Below are 25,995 nucleotides of genomic sequence, written 5' to 3' on the forward strand. Positions count from 1 at the left end.
GGCGTTCTAATAACTTGGAGATGAAGTGGAGGTTTGAGATCGGTCGGTAGTTGGCAGCGTCTGCTGGCTCAAGGGTCGGTTTGTTTAGCAGAGGGGATATGATGGAATGTTTGAATGAAGAGGGGAAAATACCAGAGATCAGGGAGAGGTTGCAGATTGTGTGAGGTGGCTAATGATAACCCGGGAAAGGGAATGGAGGAGGTGAGAGGGAAGAGGGACGCTAGTGCAGGTGGTGGGGCGGGCAGCGGAAAGCAGTCTGGAGACTTCTTCCTCTTTTGTTGGTTCGAATGTAGAAAGTGAATTGATGATGGATGCAGTGCTGAAGAGACTGTGATTGGTGCTAGCCGTGCAGTTTTTGGAGATTTATTTTCGGATGTTGTCAATTTTTTCTTTTTAGAATTTGGCGGCCAGTTCTCCAGCACTAAAATGCGTCACGGGGGCTTGCTCCTTGGGGCTGAGGAGGGAACGGAAGGTGTCGAACAGTTGTTTAGGGTTGTGGGATAGGAAGGAGATGAGGGAGGAGAAATACATATGTTTGGCATGATGCAGGGCGAGATTATAAGTTTTAAGCATGAATGTAAAGTGGGGAAAGTCTGCAGGCTGTTTTGATTTTCTCCACAGCTGTTCAGCGCACCTAGAGCACCGCCGGATGAAGCGCGTTTGGGACGTGGGCCAGGGTTGCCGTAGTCTGCGGTGGACAGCCTGGGTCACGAGTGGTGCCACTTCATCCAGGGCATGCTTGAGGGTGGTGTAGTAGTGTTCGGAAGCCAGATCAGGGCAGGAGAGGAGAGAGATGAGGACAGGGAGGACTGGATAGTCACAGTGAAATGATGTGTGTGGACGGTCTGGAGGTTCCTAGAGGTGCGATAGATAGGGGGATCTGGGGAAGTGCTAGGGTGCCTGATGGAGAAAGAGAGGCAGGTTGTGATCCGAGAGTGGAAAGGGAGGGTGGAAATAGTTCATAATTCCATAATAAAGATTAGGCTGTATTCACACGGGTGATTATTCCATGAGAGTTTTTTCCAAATCCAAGATGGTCAGACCTCTCACAGAAAAAGAACCTATTCATTTGAAAGGGTTCATTCATGTGAGCAATTTTTGACTCAGACCAATAGTCCGAGTTTGATAAATCGCTGCATGTCTTATTATTTCTGATACTTGGACATCCAAATGTGGAGTTTCCTATACATCAGATAGCACACGGGGGTGTCTATGAATGCGAGCTGGCCTGTACGAGCTGTGCTTCATAATCTTGGGTGCAATATGTTCTTGACCGTGTGAAAACGGCCTTATTGATATTCTGATATACCATTCATGGCTTATCTGTTCTTTTTGGTTATAGTAACTCTTCTTGTTCCTCCTCATTATCTGAAATCTGTGATTTACCTACACTATAAATTACAAAACACATAATGATGCGGCTCACACATACTATGTGGATATACTTCATCTAAAATGAATGCAATGAGTATTAATTAACTAGAACTAATTGATGTGATATAAGTGTGAGAGAGTGCTTGAGGAAAATAAAATATTCATTAAAATACTTAGTGCTTTAATATAAACTACTTTAATTAAAAAATGATGAAAGCCACGATCTACATGTATGTCAACGCATTCATATTAACTAAGCACAAGTTTAATAAAACTGCAAGATTATTAAAGCCATATAGCAGCATTATTAGCGTTGTAGGGTATTACTTCAAAATAGAATAAAACAGATGGATGCAATATGTGTAACGTAACCATAGAGTTCTACAAAAGTAAACTATATCAAGTTATCAACAATATTACTTTACTATTCAAGGCTGAATGTAGCATAAAGTCTACCCCACTGGTTACTATAGCGCCTGTGTTAAGGCCCTTGTACATGGAACGGTTATATCGTTCAAAAAAATCGTTCAAACGAGCGAAAATGACCGCAAATTGTTCAGCGTAAACACAGCTAACGAGCAAACGCCAAACGATCAATCAAACGCAATTTGTTGATCGCTTATTTTATGCAGCATAAGGGCGAGCACCCACTGGCGTTTTTTTACCTGCGTTTTGCGTTTTGCGTTTTTCCTGCACAGGCATAGAGATAACATGTGTTCCTGTCCACTGGCGTTTTTTTTGCGTTGCGTTTGCGTTTTTAACATAGGAGCTGTCAGTTGCATATGTGTCCTTATTTTTCTCCATGGAAATTAATGGAAAAGCCGCGAAAACGCCGCGAAAACGCCGCGGAAAACGGGCGGAAAAAACGCGGGAAACGCGGCGAAAACGTTTTTTCCCTGCGGAAAACGCAAACGCCAGTGGGTGCTCGCCCTAAGGGTGAAGTCACACGAACATATATCGGCTCGGTTTTCACGCCGAGCCGATATACGTTGTCCTCGTGTGCAGGGGGGGGGGGGGGATGGAAGAGCCAAGTGGTGGAACTGAGCTCCCGCCCCCCTCTCTGCCTCCTCTCCGCCCCTCTGCACTATTTGCAATGGGGAAAGGTGGGACGGGGGCGGGGCTAATTCTCGGAACTTGGCCCCGCCCCGCCTCTTCCCATTACAAATAGTGCAGAGGGGCGGAGAGGGGGCCGAGAGCTCAGTTCCTGCTCCTGGCTCTTCCACCCCCCCCCCCCCCCCCACTGCACACGAGGACAACGTATATCGGCTCGGCGTAAAAACCGAGCCGATATACATTTGTGTGACTTCACCCTAAAAGCCATTGTTGGCTCATTCACTAATCGTTTGGTTTAATATACAATGAATGTGAACGACTCAACAACTCTTGTTTGAACAAGCCAACGATGTATCCGCCTGTATAAACCGTCTGCACAAGAGCGAATGACTGAACTCTGACATCGTTCACCTGTTCACATGACAAATCTGTAGTCTAAACAGACTCTTAGTGAGGCCCAACTCAGATTAGCCCATTTAATTTTCTCACTGATTGAGCTAGGCAAACATTGTCAATAGAAATTGACTTGAGGGTCAAAACCTATCGTATCCTAAAGCAACTGGACTAATGCAGAAGGGAGTCTTCTTTTTGTGGAGCCTGGGTAAAGCTGCCCATACATATGCAATAGCTGTCAACTCAACACTCTTTCTGCCAACAGCTATTTCAGCTAATTCCACCACAGTCATGTCCGCTCATTTGACTCATGAGAGAGAAATAGTTCATTGCCAGACCCCTCTGGGATTATCTAAGAATGGGACATGTGGAAATACAACATGCCCAATCCTTCTTTCCTGACAAAATCCATTTCCAGACACATTAGATCATCCACCGATCTCACCGAAATTTGCCAACTTTTATCGAATCTGTATGGTTAGTTTAAAGTTATTTACTAGGGGACCATATGACAGGTCCATGGGCTTCAGGGAGCATGCTCCTGTAAACATTTAACATGTCCATTTTTCAGATGCTTGGTGTCGCTAGTGTAATGGCACTTATAGTTAGTTATTTATTGCTTTTGCTCCACAGCCATATCTTCTTCTGAATGATTCTTCTCCTCTCTTCTCCTGGCTAGAATGTTTAATAGCCAACAGGGAGTGTGTTAGGCAACCATATGCTAAATGTTGGGCAGACCTTACAAATCCCTACATAATCAAGCAATGAGTATTTGCTTTGTCAGGCTCGAGCCTTCTGTATATGCCATTCATTCATATAGCCATGCTTATTCATATCTTTCACTTGAATGGCCAACTACATAAATATATATACATATGGTAACAGCTGGTCACTCAGGGTTGAAGAAGCTGGAACTATAGCAATCAGCATTTATTTAAACAGAGGTTAACAGAAATGTTTTTGAGTTATTTAAAAGGATTATCCACTTTGGACAATCATTGTTTTGTTAGATAAAGTGATAAGCAAATCACAGGGTAAGCACCCCTTGGCACTCCCAATGATCAACTGAAATCAGTGAGTAAAAAAGGCAGGAAGTGTTCAATTTCTCTGCAGTGCCACCGCAGGAGAAGTGAAGCATTACAAGTCTACCGCAGTGAGAAACTCTCATTCTATCTTTTCTGGATAATAAATAAGGCTGCCTATACATTTTAGATAGCAATCAGCATATCTGCTTAGAACATAAGAAGTGGGTAGTTGAAATCCAAATGCCTGATCCTTTTCTCCTGCAACATTTCCATTGGGGGACAGTTGGGATGCTCCCATACATATCCAATGTTCAGCCAGTCCTGCCGAAATAGGCCGGTCCTGCCAATTTGTATCGGTGTCTGCTCATGTAAAGGCTCTTGAGCAGGTAACCTTCCCTATGAACCCAGAATGGGGTTTCACAACCCCTTTAAAGGAGAAAATACGTAAGACTTGCAGAAATGTATTATACTGCCCCAAAATGCTTCCTGTTGACTTGAAAAACTAAGAACTAATACAGATGTTAATTAGATTTTTTTCTAATAGAAAGCACCCAGACTTCCTTTGTTTTTTTTTCCATTCCATTCTCTCTGACCTGGTGCTATACAGTAGCAACTAATATTTCACACATGTATTGCATCCACAGGTATTGCTGCATAATTTAGAATATTATGTAGTCTCATTTTTCATTCAGCTATTGATTCAATGATCATAAAACATTTTGTGTCAGGAAAGAAGCATAACTCATGCATGCTTAGTGACAAGTGTTCCTGCATTCTGTGCTGATCAATTTTCTTCCTTACACTCTGTCATTTTTTTTTACTTAAAACTGCTGAATTTGCTAATTTACCATTAATTATAGTAGAAACATCTGAAAAGATCTGCTTTAGAGTGCTTAACAGCAATATGAGATGTGGATTCCTCCAAAAGTACTTGAGTCAATGTATTAAAAGGCATTTTTTTGCTTTGAACAAATCATTTTTGTTGAAAGACTACCTTGGAAGTAAGCTGACCATTCAATGTCCCATTGCTGTGACCCCATCATAAGAAGCAATCTGTGTGGTAACCTGGCTGCAGTTGTTAAAGGTATATTCCAGGATTTTTTTAATTTTTTTCTATTGATGGGCAACAGGTCATCAATAGATAATTTGGCAGGGAGCAGCTGCTCAGATCCCCACCAATCAGCTGATTCCCAGGGCTGCTGTCACTGAGTTCAGCGGAGGAAGCAGAAGGCACTGACCATAGTGCAGTGTCCCACGTTGGTTCTGTAGTGTAGCTCCCATTGAATTCAATGGTCAGTGTGTTTTGCTGACAGCAGTCACAGACACCTAGGGAATTAGCTGATCGGCAGGGATCTGAGCAGTGGGTCCCGGCTGCTTATCTATTGATGACCTGTCAGTCTTCTATAGAAAAATGTTAAAAGTCCCAGAATACCCCTTTAACTTTCCTTGCAGTGTCACTGCAGTGGAAGTAAAACATTACAGTGTCTATTCAAATTAATACATCGATATTCTTGGTCCTCAAGCTTAGCTCCCCCCCCCCCCCCCCCAACATTGCAAACAGCCAGAGGGGAGGAGAAAAGGGAGCAGGAGTTTAGCAGTCTTGCTACTAAACTCCCTCCCACCTCACCTCTCCGGTCGCTGTCATAGGCTCCTATAGGAGTCTATGCAGCGGCTGACGTATTCCGGGCGGAAGGATAGTTCCAGGACTATCTTTCTTGCCCATCGCAAAAGCGCCCGTCGCTATATTGGCCAGACGGGTGCTTTTACACCACAGGAATACGCTCCTGTATCTGATGCTTTGGAATCCAATGCATCAGATGGGAGTGTATATCGGCCGGCCGTGAAAATACCGACCGCTCGTGTGAATAAGCCCTAAACTATACCTACCTTTTCAGAATAAGTTGCTATTATTGTACAATGAATGGGGAAAAACACTGTTTTTGGACACTATATGACTTATATTCTGCATTTTGTGCTATTTACCCCTCAGCATTTCTAATGCTCAATTTTCTCTGAGCTGGTGCATGAATACTAACTTCTATGATGCAATGCACTGCACACAGAGAAGAGGAAATCCTGCTTAGTCAGCTGTATCTCTCTTATACGGAGAAGCAGCATCATGGAGGACATTATACAACAGTAGTGTGGAGTATGAATGTGATTCCAGTAGATGTGAGACAGTAAATCATTGACTATTGTCTGTAGCAGCATGTCTGTGTTCATCTCTCTTGCTTTTCTCTCACTCAGCTACTTCTCTCGCCATAGCCTTTTATGGGCAGCATGTAACAAAATGTAACTATTAAACATATTAAATAATTTTTTCTCCAGCGTATTTACAGAGGAAAATGAAATGTCAGATGAGGTGCAGAGTGATAAAGTAAACTTTCTACTTAATGTCACCAGTTTAACCCAGGAAGACGTGCAGACTTGACTTATTAGATTATAATAGACAAATCAACAAATTCTGATGGCATACACCCCTGGGTTCTAAGGGAATTAACTATAGGGACTCTATAGTGATGGGGTCCATTCCACTGAATTTGTGCATAGCCAATGTGGTGCCAATATTCAAAAATGGGTTGAAAATGGATCCTGGAAACTACAGGCCGGTAAGTCTTACTTCTACTGTGGGTAAAATGTTGGAAGGGTTTCTAAGAGATGCTATCCTGGAGGACCTCAAGGAAAAAAGCTGTATAGCTCCGCATGGGCTTATGAGAGATCACTCCTGTCACACCAACCTGATCAGCTTCTACGAGGAGGTAAGTTCTAGACTGGACCGGGGAGTCATTGGATCTTGTGTATCTGGATTTTTCCAAAGTGTTTGATATTGTGCCGCATAAAAGGTTGGTCTGGGTGAGAATGTGTGTAAGTGGGTAAGGAACTGGCTCAGTGATAGAAACAAGAGGGTGGTTATAAATGGTACATACTCTAATTGGGTCACCGTTACTAGTGGGGTACCACAAGGGGGAAGTACTGGGCCTTATTCTTTTTAATATATTTATTAATGACCTGGTAGAAGGACTGCATAATAAAATATCAATATTTGCAGATGATACAAAACTATGTAAAGTAAATAGCACAAGAGAGAACAGAAAACAGTTGAAAGAGGATCTGGACAAACTGGGGGCTTGGGCAGAAAAGTGGCAAATGAGGTTTAACACTGATAAATGTGAGGTTATGCATATGGGCAGAGTAAATACATGTCACCATTACACACTAAATGGGAAACCACTGGGTAACACTGACATGGAAAAGGACTTGGGGGTTTTAGTTAACTGTAAACTTAACTGGAGCAACCAGTGTCAGGCAACTGCTGCCAAGGCAAATAGGATCTTGAGGTACACCAAAAGAGGTCTACGATGAGAACATTGTTCTTCCTCTTTACAAGTCACTGACCAGACCATACATGGAACATTGTGTACAGTTTTGGGAACTCAAAAAGGACAAATCAGATCTTGAGCAGGTTCAAAGGCGGTCAACTAAAATAGTAGATGGAATGGGTGGACTAATTATACTCAAATAGGTTGTCAAAATTGGGGTTAATCACTTTAGAAAAAAGATTGCTGAGGGGCAATCTAATACCTATGTATAGATATATTAGAGAAATATCCCATGATCTATTGATACCCAGGACTGTGACTGTAACAAGGGGGCATCCTCTACACCTAGAGGAAAGAAGGTTTCTACACTGACATAGAAGGGTTTTTTTTTTTACTGTAAGAGCAGTGAGACGATGGAACTCTCTTTAACTTTATTGACTCAGAAACTTGACGGGTATCAGGAATGTGGAACCTTAAATAGGACACTTAAGCTTTCTCAGTTTTTATACTCACCCCTAGCCAAGTCTAAAAATCAGATTTAGAAAATGAAGAGGTTTTCAATCTTTTACTCAGGTCTACTTAGGTGATCCCCAAGATTAACTTCCCCCGAATCCTATCAGAATATTAGATATTTCCCAGGTTCCAATTAACTGCTAAACAATCTCAACATTAAGATTTGTGAATTTTCCAGAGCAAAGCTAACTTACATGAGATTCAAGCGTGAGAACATTTGCAACACGCAAGTTAAGAGAGCCATCTGTCACCTAGAAGAGAAAACCCAGCAATATATATGACTGCGACACACCTCTGTGGGAAATGAAATACATAGAGAACATCCAGCATAAGAAGACAGAAGGCAAGTGGGCCCCTTGTAAATCACACAAGCCCAAATTCTTCAAAGACTTGGAGAAAGGTTATCTAAAAACAAAGCTGTGTGAAAATACAGAGCATCTTGACTAACAGGAAGAGGAACCAGTTTATTACGGGAGAATCTTATATTACAAACACAGCAGCTATAGCCATGAGTTCAACCCCCATCCTGGGCAACAGCTCCATGGTGTTTAAACTGTATGTTCTCCTGGTGGTCACATGGGTTTTTCCTTCCATCCATCCAAGCTGTTTCTTGTTGGCTATTCCCAAAAAATAATAATCTGACTACTAGTGGGCTGGACTTTGCACACTGCCCACGATGCCCACGACATGCAAGCTGCTGCACAGGGCGCAGTCTAAAGCTTGTTATGTGTCAACATTCTATTGGCAGATTGGAATATCTACACTGTATGAACACTTTATTAGAGACACCGGCTCTTTCTTGATTGGAACTTTCCTGTATGGAAATTAGACGTGTGCAGCATATGCTTAAAGGGGTTGTCTCGCGGCAGCAAGTGGGGTTATACACTTCTGTATGGCCATATGATTGCACTTTGTAATGTACATCGTGCATTAAATATGAGCCATACAGAAGTTATTCACTTACCTGCTCCGTTGCTGGCGTCCCCGTCTCCATGGTGCCGTCTAATTTCTGTGTCTTCTGGCTGCTTTAGACGCGCTTGCGCTGTGCGGTCTTCTGCCTGGTGAATGCGGCCGCTCCGGCGCGCTCGCGCCGGAGAGCTGGTCTGTGTGTCGTCATTGTAGCCCCGCGCTCCGTCACGTGGTGCCGATCAGCCAATGAGGTGGCTGTATCGGCAGTAGAACGCAACGAATGAGAAGACAATCCATGGTGCACCATGGGAGAAGACCCGCGGTGCACCATGGGAGAAAACCGCGGTGCACCATTGGGAAAGGACCGGCGGTCATCTTTAAAAGAAGAAATGAAGATGCTGTGCGAACGGGGATGCAGGTAAGCGATTTTTTTTTTTTTTTTAAATAACAAATGGAATTGATTTTAACAGGGCAGAATGCTGGGGTAAGTTGAAAAAAAAAATTTTGGATTTCGCCGCGGGACAACCCCTTTAAGTGAGCAAATTTTCCATGGATCAGTTTCACAGTGAAGTGAAAAATTGAGCGATCTGGGTAACTTCCAATGGGGCATGGTCATTAGTGCTAGACTAGCTGGGACTAGTATTTCAAAGACTGTCCACCTGGTGGGGTTTTTTCATACAACATTGTGGAGAGTTTCCCAAGAATGGTGTGATCAAGGCAAAATATTCAGCAAAAGGAGATCTTGTGGGTGTAAAGAACTTGCCAACATAAGAGGTCAGAGGAGGATGTCAAGAATCATTCTGACAAACTGAAAATATACAGTCAAGCGAATGAAGCCAGGCACAACACTGGTGCTTCAACTAATGTGTCGAAGTGCGCAACTCATCATTCCTTAGCCCATATGGGCTGTAACAATAGATGATCAGTTCTAGTGCAATTGAAAGAAACAGAAAAGCAAAACTCCAGTGGCCAAAAGTGTGCAAAGATTGGATCCCAGTGCTAGAAAACATTTTCTGGTCAGATGAATCCAGATTTCTATTGCACTGTGCAGATGAAGGGGTCAGAATCTTGGGCAAGCAGCATGAATTGATGAACCTTTCCTGTTCAATATCAACAGTTCAGGCTAGTGGAGATAAAGTAATTGTGTGGGGTGGGGAATGTTTCCATGACATACCCTGGGTCCTCTGCTACTTGTGGATAGACGCCACAATGAAACAAAGGAGGTTCAACACACTAGTAGATGGGTATTTCTTCTAAAGTGACCATACAGTGTATATTACAAAATATTCAGCTAAATGTGATCTGGATGCAAATTTATCAGGGTACATGAAATTACCAAATGTACTTCTTGCAAAGAGCAATTTCTACAATCAAGTTGTAAAACGGAAAGGTGTATTATTGCCATATTATAGGGCCGGTCTCACACGACTGGATTGGAATTGCAGAGCAATCGGGAGCATATGATCCACGGTAATAAGCGGATCAATCAAACGCATTGACTTATGCAGTTCAGACCACATTAGCATGTCAGAATAGCGTAATCCGCGAGCGGAAAATAAAACGCAAAATGTTGTATTTTACCGGCATAGGACCCATTGTTCTCTATGGTCGCGGATATTCCTGGCGCCCATACGCAATTACATTACAGGTATCCACGTCATCACTAAGCGGTGGCGTAGGCACTCTAAACAACACAAAAAAGGTGTACTACGCATGACAGCCTGAGTACACGGTCATGCACAGTACAATTTCGGGGCTGTACGTAGGGTCATAGCCGTGCTCACAAATGTAATCCACTGCAGAGGCTCGCAGTGGATTCTGCTTATGGCTGTGTGAGCCCGGCCTCAATCAGGGGTCAAAGGAGGGTAACTGAAAAATGCTATTATAAAGTATGCAGAGTTTTGGGGTGGTAGAACTGCTATAGCTTCCCTCCATTGTTATATAAAGTTACATTACACTTCTCTCCTCTTCTGCTCTGTTGTCTATGAGGTGTTACATGAACCAGGGAGCTCTGGATGAACAGTACTGAATGCTGCTCTGAACGTCATTACGGAAATATACTGAAAAAATAAATATTTTCATATTAAAAAGAATGCATTTTTGAACCATAAGCAGTGGCTATAAGCAATGCAGCATCTGTAACTGCAGCTCTTACACTGTTAGACCAGTCACAGCATTGTTTGCTTTAGATAATAGAACATTTCTGCGAGTTGTTCTATAATGCTCTAGCAACACTGTACATATTATTCTTGCCTCCATCCAGCGGCACATTAAATCAATAAACCTCCTTCTGTGCATCTCTGCAATGTACCTGAGAGGCTTTGTTTGCCTCCCAATGTAATTCTCTGTATACAGCAGCTCCAAGTACAATGTGATATGAAATAATCCACCTCTACGGTATACCGGACGTGTGTAAGGAGATTGCTTTATTGTAGCCGCAACTAATGTAGTCACTCGCCTACAATCTATACAGAAACTCGCAATGTAGAGCATCTTATGTATACAGTACATGGGGATCTAGTATACCACTTCAATGGGTTCGCTTTCATAAGCGCGTTTCTCACGCGCAATTCCTGCATGCAAGAAAAGATAGGACCTGCACTGTCTTTCTGCATTTTACGCAGCAAGCTGCCATGGAAGTCTATGGCGTTTAAAAACAGTAAGGCCTCTATCACACGACCGTATGCGCTTATACGTTCAGCTGTACACGCTGGAAAATCACATAAATGAAGAATAGTCGCGATCAAGTCCCGATCTTAAGCCGCATACTTTCTACCGTTCACACGGGCCGCTGCAGTGTATCGGCAAAAAAATATGCTGCAGCATGGAAATCCCTAGATCAACAGAAATCCTCGGAATGACTACTAAGGGCGCCTACCCACTTGCGTTGCCGATTTTCGCGCGTGAAAAATGCGGCGTTTTCGTGCATTTTTTGCGCGTTTTCCGCGGCGTTTTTTGCAGCCCTCCATTGACAATCATGGGTGCATTAAGAGAAAAATAAGGAGACATATGCAACTGACAGTTCCTATGTGAAAAAACCCCACGAAACGGAAAAAAAACCCAGATGGACAAGAACACATTCTATACTAATTGCTCTTGAGAAAAAACGCAAAACATCACAGGAAAAAAAAAAATTGCAAGTGGGTAGGCACCCTAATGCTTAAATAGAGGCAACAGTCTTCTTCTCTCAGCGCCGGATGCAGCTAAACCCCCTCCCTCTTCCCTTTTTTTCAGCTCCCATAGGAGTTTATGGGAGCTTCCAGCATAACTCGGCAAAAGGTAGGGCAAGACCTATCTTTGGATGCGACGCATAAAAATCAGCAACCGAAAACAGTCGCTATTTTTGCTGGCGTGATTTTTTTTTTTACGTAGCCAAAAAACGCTCAAGTGAATGAATATATTGGAATTCAATGCGTCAGATGGTGGCGATTTTTGCCCAATTTTTAGATGCAGCTAAATAGCTGCATATATAGGGTCGTGTGAATATAAGGGGAAGGGTGTGACCAGCGGGCAACGGAGGAAAAAGAAGCCAGCTGGCCATTATTAGGCTTTAAATAGCCATTCTATTCCACGGAAAGGAAGTAACGTGCGCATCTGAACTGGCATTGTAAGCACAAAAGTTACAATACTATGCGCAGACATGCTTGTATTAGCCTGCGTATTGCCAAAGCTTGTTCATGTGCAAATACTTTTCATTGCGGCGAGTGTATTTGCACATAAGTTTGACTGTCGAAGCCCTTAACCGTACAGTACACAGGCTGAAAAAACACAAGGGTGCCTGAGGTCTTAGGCCGCATCATACGGGTGGGTCAGATTCCACATGCAGCATCCCGCAGCTGAATCTGGCCCTGGCAGCAGCGGCATCTGCACGTACCTTCTTTCGGTTTGCTTCATCTGTACTGCGGATGGTCCGCGGAAATGTGCACTTCTCCCACACCGCCGCTTGGCGATTACGCAGATACCCACGACCTATACGCAATTCCAATTGCGGAGAGGTTGCAGGTCGACTTCAATGGAAGCCATCAGTGCGGACTACGCAGGAAAATGGGGCATGCTGCAATTTTTCCTCCTCGAGCGGAAACTACAATTGGTTTTCGCTCATATGCATGAAAAATCACTTTTCCATAGCATGCTATGGAGGGTATTCAGCTGCGGAACCCCGAGGCGAACGCCTGCTCCGGATTCCGCAGCAAAAATCTGCCCGTGTGCGTGAAGCCTTAGAGAGGGTTTCCAGTATAATTGCTGTAGTCCGGCCAACAGCTATCATCTATTCTCTGTGTCCAGCTGCATTTTCACATAGGTATTGACTACACTACATTCACATATATATTTTCAGTGGGATTGCTTTTCAATTACCTAAATCCAGGGTCCAAAGACATCTTAATCCAGCACTGATAGAGAAATACCACCGGGGATTAAAATGCTGGAGATCACAAGTATATTCTATTTATAGGAGATGCTGACTCGCAGGATTCACGCCAATTGTCTGCCATGCTCCTCTTCCTCCCGACAAGTTACCTCCGTTTTGTACAGTAGGTGGGGATTTCAAGACATGGACATTCTGCGACGTGTATTTAAGGGATTATTGATACAAACCAAGGGATTATCAATGCTGAATTAGCATGTAAGTCGTTTCATCTTCCAGAAACTATCATGAGCTGACCAGCTGAGCTCCTGGGTACAACGTATCAATTCAGCCTGTCACTATGTATTACCACTAACAAGTATTAACACTTACAAGACATATATCTTTAACAGTGGCTTCCTAATTTGGCTGTAGAACCCTGCCAGTATGTAATAATGCTGATCTTATTATATCAGCATCACTGTCTTTATATTATTTAGGCTCTATTCACACAGGCAATTTTCACTTGCGAGTTCTGTCCAATTGCGAGGAGCACATAACTCGCACATGAAAAGAACCCATTAACTTCAGTTGGTTAATTCACATGAGCAACTTTTCTCTTGGAACAATAGTTCGAGATAGAAGAAATCTATTGTGTCCTATTTTAGGGCGCTTCTTCTTCAAGAATTGTCCATTATTTCCTAGGGTAGTAAAAAAAAAAAAAAAGCATCACACTAAGGGCTTATTCACAGGAGCATATATCGGCCGGTGTTTTCATGGTCGGCCAATATACACTACCATGTGATGCAGGGCTCAGCATATATGCCGTCGGGCAGGGGAAGACAGCTTGCCTCCCACTCACCGGCTCTCTGCAAGGGAAGGAGCTAGTGTGAAGGAGCAAGGGAAGGAGCTAGTGTGCTGAGCCTCCGCCCCTTGCCGCTGTTTGCAATGGGAGGGGGTGAGACGGGAGGGGGTGAAACAGGGGGCCCTTCCCATTGCAAACAGTGAAAAGAGGCGGAGAGGAGAAGGGGGAGGGAGTTTAGCAGAGGGCAAGGGGCGGAGAGGGGGCGTGAGCTCAGTGCACTGCTCCCGTCCCGCCTCCTCCCCTTGCAGAGAGGGGCAGCGTATATCGGCTGGGGCGTGAAAAGCCAACCGATATATGCCCATTTGAATAAGCCCTAAAACTTAGGTCCTATCTTTTCTCATGCACAGAAGTTGCGCACAAGAAACACACTCATGATAATGAACCCATCAAAATCAATAGGATCTATCCATCACGTTTTGTGGGTGTGATTTTCAAACACATGTCTGTTTAAGCCCTAATGTGCGCAAAATCACACACAAAAAAGAATCGATCACAGTGCAAATACATTACGCTACAACGTGTTTTTGTGCATACACCCCTGTGAAGCCGCTTTAACCCTTTGCAATCCAATTTTGGATTCAGGGTTTCCTAGGGGGCTTACTCTTTCTGCCATTTCACAATGGCGCCGTCTGCTGGCTAGAGCCAGTACTGCGGTATGGTACAAGCTGGAGGCCCCCAACAACAGAGCGGCCAGTAATCTACAGTAAGAATACACTGCCGGATGTCTTTTGACATCAGAGTTGTACAGCCTTCAATCAGAATGTCTTCAGATGTCAGACAGTGGATTGGGAAGGGCTAATAGGTGCATATTTACACAAGAAAATGCAAGAAATCCTGTTTGTTTCTTACCAGAAATGCAGTGAATACAAATGTATCATGTTAGTATTATGTAAACACTATGTAGCTCTTGTACAACACACAGCGATACAATCTTAATCACAGCGTACTGTAGTTTGTTTCAGTTCCTCAACATTTTTCGATGTCTGCTTGTTGTCAATGAACAGAATCATTCATTGTTAACATACAGAGGCTGGAAAACTATTCTGACATAATTCTCACACACCTGCTTTTTGTTACAGTGTTGCAGTTTAGGTACAATTCAAAGCAAAAAATGATTGGACCGCAATGTATGGACACAGCCCTAGGCTCCGTTCACTCAGTATATGTCGTTGGCAATTCCAGCATGAGCTTTGGACCAAAATCCACTTCATTGTAGCATTCTACTAATGGCTTCTACAGAAAGGTGCATGCGCAAATATGCTTGCCACTATGGGGCCTATTTTTGCATGAACCAGTGCAAAGTTTTTTTTCTTACAGTTTAAACTTTGCGCTATTGTGCGGGTAAAAAAAAAAAATGTGAGAAAGTTGAGGCAAGGCCTATTATTTCTTGCACGTAGTAATATCGTGTGAGAATCACAGCCGTGAAAACAAAGCCATTAAAATCAATGGTTTCATTTCGGCATGTTTTGCGGGAGTGATTTTCATATCCGACAAGCATTCCAAAATCACGGCCATCTGAAGAAGCCCTAAAATATAAGAAAATCAAATCCATATGGCACGGATTTTTTTGTATGTGGATTTTAAAAATTCAGATTGTGTAATATCGAACTGACCTGTCCATTCTTGATACGTTTTTTTTTGTGGTTTTGCTCTTTTTTGCGAGCTGGAGAATCTTGCCTGAAAAACGTGTAGAATAGAACCTGTTGATTTTGATACGTTCATTCTCACAATGTGGGTGCCAAAAAATAGGACCTGTTCTATTTTGTGCATATTTCCGCACCAAAGAGCCCCATAGAGGGCACAGACACCTTGTTAGGCTAATTAGTCATTTAAATCAGGCCAGGATGAGGCCCCACCCGTATTGAACAAACAGTGCCTGTGCAAAAACACACAGTATTTGCACAGCATGCATGCAAAATACACTCAGTCTCTATGCAAAAATCAAGCATATTACTAAATACATGCCTCTGAAGCCAGGCCAGTTCACATGAGTGCGCAGCACACCCATTCTGTGAATTAAAAGGCTATTTAGCCAAAGGCGTTTTTTTTTTTGCAGTTCCAGATGTGTTCTTTTTTGCAGTTTCACGCTTCCCCTTGCGTATCTGCGCACCTCCCGTAGATTCCTTTGTTGTGCAAAATACAGAATGATAGAGCAAGTCTTAGTTTATTCCTTGCGCTCAAAACCCACTCTTGCGAGCGAAGCCACTGAAATCAATGGGCTCTATTCTCCACGTTTTGCACACAGGAAAAAACGCACTAAAATACGCTTAAGTGAAGGATGAAACTCATGGTGAAAATCTGCAGCAAAAACTGACATGCTGCAAAATACACCCGCCTGAAGGTTTCAGTGAAACACCAGAGCGGTCTAGCTGACAGCACTACAAATCCCAGAGAATGGCATGCAATGACCCTGAGATCTGAGCTGCCTCCAATCACTTGTCTGTATCTCGGCCATTATTTGTGCGGCTCACCTTCCTGTGATGTAACCCGGCAGTTCCTTGCCGTTGTATCTGGTAAATAATTCAGTATCTTTAGACAGTGACTTTTCTCCACTCTATTTGTTACAAACAGGTTACATGCACGCTCTATTGATTTCTCTTCTCGGGCCGCAGGTCTCAGCTTTCTGCCAGATTCTACAACTACAATCTCTGTGCAAATGTCATCACTTTGAGAGCACTACATGAACACACAGAGGAGCGGCAGGTGTTTATTGGAAGGAATTGAGAGGTCACAAGGCTCGGCTAGCCAAATGTTGCCAAACAGCTCTGTCAATGACCGGTAAAATGTTATTAAAAGAAGGATCACTAACAACATGGGAACACTTGTAGTATCATCAGAAGAGGATATTAAAGAGGAAAACAAAAATACAGCTTTAACCCTTTGCAATCCAATTTTGGATTCAGGGTTTCCTAGGGGGCTTTCTCTTTCTGCCATTATACAATGGCGCCATCTGCTGGCTAGAGCCAGTACTGTGGTATGTGACATGCTGGAAAGGCCCCCGACAACAGAGTGGCCAGTAATATACAGTAAGAATACCCTGCCTGACGTATTCCAACATCGGAGCTGTACAGCCTTCAATTAGAATGTCTTTAGACATCAGACAGTGGATTGGAAAGGGTTAACAGCCTCCAAAACTTTGCACTAACCATGATGCTGGTAAAGTCATGGAATGGCGCAGTATCATCACCTGAGAGTTGAAACAAATGTCTGTTTTCTTCCATAAAGGGGGTAACATTATGATCATTGAGGGTCTGACTACTGGGACTCCCACTGATCCCGAGCATGGGGTCCGGTCAGTTCCTGAGTGAATGGAGTGGAGGGCAGAAAGGCTGCTCCATTCACTTCAGAGACTACAGAGGTCAAACACTTCAGAAATCCCCAATGCTGTCATTGAAATGAATGGAGCAGCCTAGCGCTTCTTTGACCCCTGCTCCATTTACTCAGGGACTGACCAGACCGCCATTCTCAGGATCAGTGGAGGTCCCATTGGTCAGACCCCCACTGATCATAAAGGTATCATAAAGGTACTTTAGAACTTGGCATAACCTGTATAAGTTACCACTGGTGTCCATCCTTGAGTGAGCCCTACATAAAAGATCAAGGGACACACATAAAAACTGACTTTCATATATTAGAAGAGTCCAGGAAACACATCTCTTACAGGTGTAATTCCTTACAGGAACTGTTAGGGGTGTGTTTTTCAGCAGTAATGTATATATAAGAGAGGATGCCCCATGGCAAAGCTCTAAATGGGTCCCCCTATTATGGTGCTGGATTTTGCCATCCAGCTCAGAAGGGCTTGATGTTTGTTTCGCTTTTCATGCCATTTCCATGAGTCCTGGGCCAATTCCCTCCTTTGGAAAGAGTTTCTGCATAAGTTCTTAACACCACGGCTACCAACCTTCCTTAATTTCTTGCACAATCCATAAAAATAGGGTACTTTGTTCTAGTTTTGAAGTTTCTATGAATTTTTTAAGTCAGATTAGCTTAATCGGGTTATTCTGATTGTAATTATCATCATTTTATAGTCCATAATAAAATCTGATGCCCTTATCCTTCTATCACTATTCTGTGCTACAGACATGTAACACTTTAATACTTTATAGGTCATTATGGTCTCCAATGTGTCCGTAAAAAAGTTGCCTGTTTATGATTTTTGGATACGTCGAGAAAAATGAAAACATGAAGTTGGCAACCTTGCTTGCCACCCAATAGCAAATAGGATACCTCCAACCATGGCTGGGCCTCATCTCTCTTTTGGCTCCATAGGAGCTGCATAAACTGTCTCTATAGTATGTATGTCTTTGACAAATATCCAGGAGCATAACTATGAGGGATGCAGAGGATGCGGTTGCACCCGGGCCCAGGACCCTTAGGGGGCTCATAAGGTCTCTCTTCTCCATATAGTGAGCCCAGTACTATGAAAAAAGCATTATAATTGGGGGCCCTGTTACTGATTTTGCATGGGGGCCCAGAAGCTTTAAGTTACGCCTCTATAACCTACAGTTTTTTAAGTAATATTAACTTTCCTAATTGACAAACCATTTCTTGTCTACTACATGTTCACGGCTTACCAACGGAAAAATGATGTGCGTTATAGTTCATAATACCATAAAATATTCCATTCTGATTTCATCTTGACATTTTTATCTTTCCTTCAGCAGTTAACCTCCTTAAATGCCAAAGCCATCAGACTTTCCGGCATCTCAACGCATAAGAAACAGCGATTGGTGAAATTAACTTGATTATTACTATTAATAAGCAGCAGAGAAATCACAGGTTGGAGACATTACTAATCTATTAGAAATACTGCAAGTCAAAGTGTCATCTATTGGCATATTACTCCATGTGTGGGCAGGAGAGAGATGTGTTCTAAAGATCAAGATATCAGAAGGTAATTTACTTACATTCATGGTAAAATATGTCTGAGGAAGCAAATAACAGTCTTTTTCTCTAAATTCGCCCAAATGTCACCATTTACAATAAATGCCTAAAATGATGTAATTGAAGTATTTTATGAACTTGACTCTCAGGTTAGAAAACTCATCGACCTGCATTGGCAATTTAAGAAAAAAAATACTAGTTTGTGTAGGACTAATAAAAGCTGAGGAGACTGAAAGTCTCTACAACTGATATAAAACGCTCAATCCAGGTCACGCCAACCAGAGAAGAAAGGGTCTTCTGCCGTTCCACAAGACTGCATATACTACAGCTACAGATACATGATTGGTTACTGATGATTGTCACGTGTTATTCAAGGCACACTCCAGATGAACCTGATAGTCATATGACTATGGATGTAGCAAGCACCTAACAATTGCTCGGTGCGCTAGGGTACACCTGTTTGTCTAACACGTTGACTGTTCATTCTCCGCTTTACGCTATTTGCGTAGCCCATTACTTTATATTGATCCACGGGTTATGCAAATAATGTAGGTGCATTACAATAACTATGTAGCGCAAATTGATCTTAAAGATAGAGTGCTACATCTGTAGTTCAGGGCCTGAGGATGGGTGGAGCATGACATAGATATTTAAAGGGAACTTGTCACTTATTTCATTCTGCCCTCTCTGGGAGTCAAGAGTCCTGTGTATTCATGAGCTTGGGCTTCCCATTGACTTCTTGATAGTCTGCTACTTATTTGGCCATGTTCATGGGGCATAATTTGCTATGGATTCCTTTGCGGATTAGAATTAGGTAGGGGATGTGGTTTCCACAGATGCACCCAGTCATCACAGAGGTAAGGCAGGCTGGCCAATTAATTCTCCGTGGATTCTGCTGTCAGAAGTGAATCCTACATTGATTGGAGGAACAGCAGTCAGTCTGCTGCTCCACCAATCAAATCTAAGGTAAACAAGCACGAATCACACATGGCGCCACATAGGAAACTTTCAACTTCTCCCTTGGGACTGTCAAGACAGGATTAGTTGACAGCAGTCTGTGTTTTGTAAGTAACACTAATTTTCTCGTCATCCAAGGAGGGAAGCGGAGAATTCAGAAGGGGCAGCTGTCTGGCTTAAAAGGCTGCGGGTAGGAGGTGGCATTTTGGCTTTTGTATTTTGTGATGTTTTTATTGCGGGGGGGGGGGCACATTAATCAAAGCATGTTGACATCGGCTTATACAAGCTCCTATTAACTCTTAACAATTTAGCTGCAATTGACGAAGAATATAAGGAAAAATGTCATAAATTTGCAACAATTTGCACAGAATCACATTAATTATGGTATGAGGTTGGTTCTGGTACTGCATTTATATTCTTAGCAAGGTTATGATACAATATTTATTCACTATGCTTGGTTCTGGAACTGTATCAGTTTATTTGCCTAGTTCTAATTCCATAAATCTGTATTAGCTGGAGCTATAAATATAGTTTGTTCTAACATAACATTACAGAAATGATTAGTCGCTGTTTCTAGTCCCAGGTGGACACAAAAAAATATGTAAAAGCCAGTTGACTACATTTCAATAAGTAAGCCACCACAGAGTTGTCTGGCAGTAACTTATTTTCTCCACCCTAACAAAAACCTATGCATTCTCAGCATGAGTGCATGTGTATGCGGAAGTTGGGGAGGATAGCTGTCACCTTAATGAACATTTTGGCCAACAGCTATCTAAATTTTTTTGGCAGCAGCTTTAACCAGACTGAGGGTGCATTCACACGAATGTATATTGGCTCGGTTTTCACGCCGAGCCGATATACGTTGTCCTCATCTGCAGGGGGGGGAGGGGGGGCTGGAAGAGCCAGGAGCAGGAACTGAGCTCCCGCCCCCTCTCCGCCCCTCTGCACTATTTGCAATGAAAGAAGGTGGGAGGGGGGTGGGGCTAAGTTCCGTGAATTAGCCCCACCCCCGTCCCGCCTCTCCCTATTGCAAATAGTGCAGAGGGGTGGAGAGGAGGCAGAGGGGGGGCGGGAGCTCAGTTCCTGCTCCTGGCTCTTCCAGGCCCCCCCCCTGCAGATGAGGACAACGTATATCGGCTCGGCGTAAAAACCGAGCCGATATACGTTCGTGTGAATGCACCCTAAGGCCTCATTCACATGACCGTATATATGCAGCTATTGTAGCCGCGTTCAAAAATCGCGACCATCTGAAGCATTGGTTTCCGATGTATTCATTCAGATGAGTGATTCTTAGGTGCGTAGGAAAAAATTGTGTCAGCAAAAAAAGCACAACGGCGACCGAAAAAAGTGACCGATTTTATACAGCGCGTGTAAAGATAGGTCTTGCCTCATCTTTTGCCAAGATAAGCTGGAATCTCCCATAGACTCTTATTGGATCTGAAAAAAGGGAGGGTAGGGAGCTTAGCTGTGTCCAATGCTGGGAAAAGAATTTAATCATGAGATGCCATCCCATAGACTCCTATGGGAGCTGGATAGCACACACCACGCTCCTCCAATCGTGTGAACAGGCTAATTAAAATAGCTAGGATTCACCTGTTCACGCAGTCTTAAGTGCAGTATAACCGCGATCTTTTCACGCGCCTATACTGTTCTTAAACAGCGCTCGTGTGCACGAGGCCTAAATGCAAGCGGAAGACTGAATGATCAACCGGAAGCTTTCACTTTTCGTTCGTCGTTCATTTTATGCAGGCATAAAAACCATTATTGGCTCATTCACTAATCGTTCAATTTAAAGAGCAATTATTAAGTCTCAGTCGCTTATACATGGCCTGAACGATTCTCCTTTGCACAAACCAACGATGCATTTACCTGTCTAAACAGGCTGCATGAGTGTGAGCAAGCAATTGGTGACGTCACTCACACGTTCACTCGTTCAAAGGGGAATAGGCTCGTCTAAAAGGACCCTTACTAATAAGGGCGTGAGCAATAAAAGTGCCTAGATCATCATGAACTCTAATTACGACTCTGGCCCTATTACAGAGGTATTCTTTCCTAGGGCTTCTTCACACAGACAGAATATTTCCGTTGCGACAAAATGGAATTTGCCATTGCAGAATTCAGTGACAAAATCCGCAGGACTAACTGCGGATTTTGGTGCAGAATTGCAGACTAATTTAATGCTTCTTCGGATCTATTACATTAAGCCTGAAGAAGAACCCTAAGTAGGTTTGAAAGCTCGCATTAACATCATGTATTTTTGTTAGCCATTAAAAGGTATCATATCTACAAGGTTACTTGGTTTCTCTTACTGAGAACAATCATACTTTACTCTACTGGCTAAGACGGTAGCAAACTTTTTTCTTTTTACCCTCAGGAGCTCTAATAGTTGTCACTTTTGAAAAGCCACCATCATTACTCAGGCACAATCACTGTGTCAGTGGATGATCAAGCATGGCCAGATTTATGAGCCAGGAAATCCAGTGACATTAAAATTTGATCACAAAACTCATCTTGTTATGGAAGACTTATTAAGGAGAGACAAGTTACAGTAAGTGTATTCCCTGTGTTTACATTTACTTAAAGGTTGATATTAATGAAAGTATCCCTATTCAGAGATGTCTAGAGAGACATCTACTGAGTGTAATTAAACCAAACTTGGTAATAATAGTATCCAGAACATGTGGAAAACAATCTCAACAACAAACAGAAGATGATGCTACGGCTGTTGTTGAGAGGTCTATAGAAAATCTGCAAGTAGCAAGCAGTGTACATGATGGGAAACTGATCACATTTGTCGACGACACAAAGCTAGGAGGGATAGCTAACACTAGGGAAGAGAGAAAGAGGATTCAAAAAGATCTAAAAAAGCTTGAACAGTGGGCAGTGACTAGCAGAATGGTATTTAACAAGGAGAAATGCAAAGTCCTACATCTGGGCAAGAAAAATGGAAAAAAAAAAACACATACAGAATGAAAGGAATTGGGCTAAGCAGCACATGTGAAAAAGACTTGGGTATACTAATAGATCACAGACTGAACATGAGTCAACAATGTGATGCAGCAGCCAAAAAGGCAAAGACAATTCTGGGATGTATTAAGAGAGCATAGACTCTAGATCACGTGAGGTAATTATCCCCCTCTACTCTTCCTTATTCAGACCTCATCTGGAATACTATGTCCAGTTCTGGGCACCCCAATTTAAAAAAGACATAGACAAAATGGAGCAAGTTCAGAGAAGAGTTACCATTATGGTGAGCGGGCTGCAAATCCTGTCCTATGAAGAATGGTTAAAGGATCTGGGAATGTTTAGCTTGCAGAAAAGAAGGCTGAGAGGAGACTTAATAGCTGTCTACAAATATCTGAAGGCCTCACACAGTGCAGAGGGATCAGCCCTATTCTCATTTGTACAAGGAAAGACTAGAAGCAATGGGATGAAACTGAAGGGAAGAGACACAGATTAGATATCAGAAAAAACTTTCTGACAGTGAGGGTGATCAATGAGTGGAACAGGTTACCACGGGAAGTGGGGATTTCTCCTTCAATGGAAGTCTTCAAACAAAGGCTGGACAAATATCTGTCTGGGATGATTTAGTGAATCCTGCACTGAGCAGGGGGCTGGACCCGATGACCTTGGAGGTCCATTCCAACTCTACCATTCTACATGCTGTTTCAAGACAGTTAGACATAACCCAGTCAACAGTGCTAAAATCCTGTTTCCGGTGGTTAGATGTGTCTACTTTTTCTCACATGGATGAATTTAACATGTCCTGGATAATATTATTACTAAGTTTGATCCAATTATGCCCAGTAGATGTCTCTATAGACATCTCTGAATAGGGAAACTTTAACTATGATCCCCATTATATTAGTTATTTTTCTAGTTACCTATGATCTGTACATAGGAAGTTGTACATGAGCCATAGAACAAATCTTCCTTCTATCCATACATCATGTAGCTAATATATTTTATTGGGTATTCTTTACAACATGAAGGCAAGTTGCACTGATGTCATGTGCTCCAATATTGCACCCATGCCCCTTATAACATATTTTATCTCAAGTTTGCACAGTGAATATTCAGCCCATAACTAGAATTAGAATGTAAGCACTAAGCACTGGTGTGTCCTATCTAAGGAATAGTCAGATCTTAATACAAGCTTGTTTAGCAATGAGAAAAGTTTAACCCCATGTATACTGTTACATAGGACCATTTGACCAACATGAGCTGCAAAATAAACATATCATACAGGAGTAAATATAATGTGTCTGATTTGAGTGGCAAGTATATAAGTAGTATATAAAAGTACCTGAGTCTGTATAGCGTGTCAGCCCAAGATTTCGTTGTATGTCATAAAATTCCAGACATTTTTCATCTTGTTCATTCCTGTAGCAAAGTTCTTTCATCAACCTCACTGTGATGCTGCAAACATCCTCTTCATAGTCCCCGGACATCTCGTAATACCATCTCTCAACACTAGGGGGATAACAGTTATTTTGAAAAGTTACTATAAGATATAATCAAATAATAACCAATGGTAAAGATTATTTTAATGTATTCCACTGGACTGGATGTTCTCCTTGACTTCTGGATATAGGATGGACTTTTGCTTCCAAGAAATATTACCCAAACAACAGAAAAGCAGAAGTTTAAACAAATATTCATACATTTAATTAAGATCAACAACTGCACTAAAAAAAAAAGAAAATCAATATATGGTATTAAATGGTAAGAGCTCCACTTGTAAGTACTCATAGGGACACTTAGAATCCACAAAACCCCCTGTTGTCCGATACACAGCAACGGAACAGACAACCAGCTCGCCGTTCTACAGAGTTATCATATTCTAGGGGATGCCGAGACTCTACAGGAGAAACTCATTCCTGCACTAAACCTATGTACTTCATTATAGCTGTTCATAAACATTGTCCCATTTGTACTGTTCCGACAAAATGAGCTGCCCTTGAGCACAATCTTGTTTTCTTTAGTCTAAATAGGTTTTAAATGGTGTTAATTTCTCAATAAATCTTTATTGCAGTTGGACCTCTATTTTTCTAATACAGAACTCTAAATCCTCTGCGTAGGGCTAGAGTTAAAGGGAACCTGTCAGTAGAAATATCCTCAGGCTCCCTGATCCCAAACAGCTATATTTTACTCCAAAAGACTGCAGGCATTCACAGAGAAAAAAAGGGGGAAATTCACTAACACTGGCATGTCTAATGCCGGTCTTAGTATAATTTCTCTCAATGCACCTAATACATGAAGAGGCTCATGCTTCTTCATAAAGTAGGAGCATCTGGGCACCTATGTCAACTAACAGAAATGTCCGACCTGGTCTACATATGTGGATAATTTATGTACGTTTCTGATGTAAATTATACATAAATCTGTTGGTCCGTGGTGGCCACACCCCTTTCAACATACCCCACCCACTTTTTAGAAAAGTGGCAAGGCTGGCGCAAGAGTTAAAAAGTCACACATTTTTGCACAAGTGGGAATTGCAGAGAAATTTGTGACTTTTTTACACCAGAATTGTGGCGTAAAAGCTTTTACAAATGTCCCTCATAGTTTTAAGAGGAGTCAGGCATGGGAAGATGTATAGACTAGGTGGCTCCTCCCCACCTTCTCCCTTCCTGACTTTGCTAAAAAGGACACTTCAGTACTTTTTTTCATTCATTATATAACTAGTCACCCAATATATATACGTCATTTAGTATTATCTTATTTAGCTACAAATTGTTTCGTACTTTTGAACAAGTTCAGATCTAGGAACCTGTATGTAAGGGCATTTTGTTCGTATGTCTGAGCAAATGCTTGTATGGAGGGAGATCATGGGTCGATCCCGCTCCATACAACGTCGGGTGCTGACTGTTTCTTACAGCCTGCACCCACCCACAATAGCTCCAATAAGCTGCACCGCACATTGGAGCTGTTAACCCTTTAAATGCCGCTGTCAGAATTGATGGTGGCACTTAGAGAGTTAACAGCTCGGATGAGCTGTGTGGCTAATCACAGTTGTTGCATGTGGGTGAAGACTGTAAGAAACAGATGGCACCCAACGTGGGGGGGTCCCGAATGGTCTCCCACAATAAGATTGCGGGATGCTGTGTGGCTGATACGGCAGCTGCCTATGCAGAGTGTCTATCAAGCTGTGCCTATGGCACTACTTGATAGAATGCCTGTCCAATCGCTGTACAGTATGGTGTAATGCTATGGCATTACATCAAACTTACAGACAGGTTTGTTCATATCTAGCGAAGTTCATACCTCGAACGTTTATAAGTAGGGGACTATCTGTATTCCTTTCTATCGAAATTTCTCCTCCATTGGGTCATGTGATCACACAGTGAGCCACTAGTA

The 25,995-nt window shown here is 42.5% G+C and overlaps 1 protein-coding gene across 1 annotated transcript in view; it reads right to left on the bottom strand.

Annotated features, from left to right (window-relative positions):
* Positions 1–25,995, bottom strand: part of SYT3 (synaptotagmin 3) — a 223,008-nt gene that overhangs the window by 126,462 nt on the left and 70,551 nt on the right. Inside the window, exon 3 of the mRNA XM_066607182.1 lies at positions 23,945–24,111. Coding sequence (XP_066463279.1) covers positions 23,945–24,089 — 145 coding nt within the window. The 5' untranslated portion in view covers positions 24,090–24,111. The remainder of the gene's footprint in view (positions 1–23,944; positions 24,112–25,995) is intronic.

The sequence above is a fragment of the Eleutherodactylus coqui genome, chromosome 6 (genome assembly GCF_035609145.1).
Source record: "Eleutherodactylus coqui strain aEleCoq1 chromosome 6, aEleCoq1.hap1, whole genome shotgun sequence".
Classification (NCBI taxonomy): domain Eukaryota; kingdom Metazoa; phylum Chordata; class Amphibia; order Anura; family Eleutherodactylidae; genus Eleutherodactylus; species Eleutherodactylus coqui.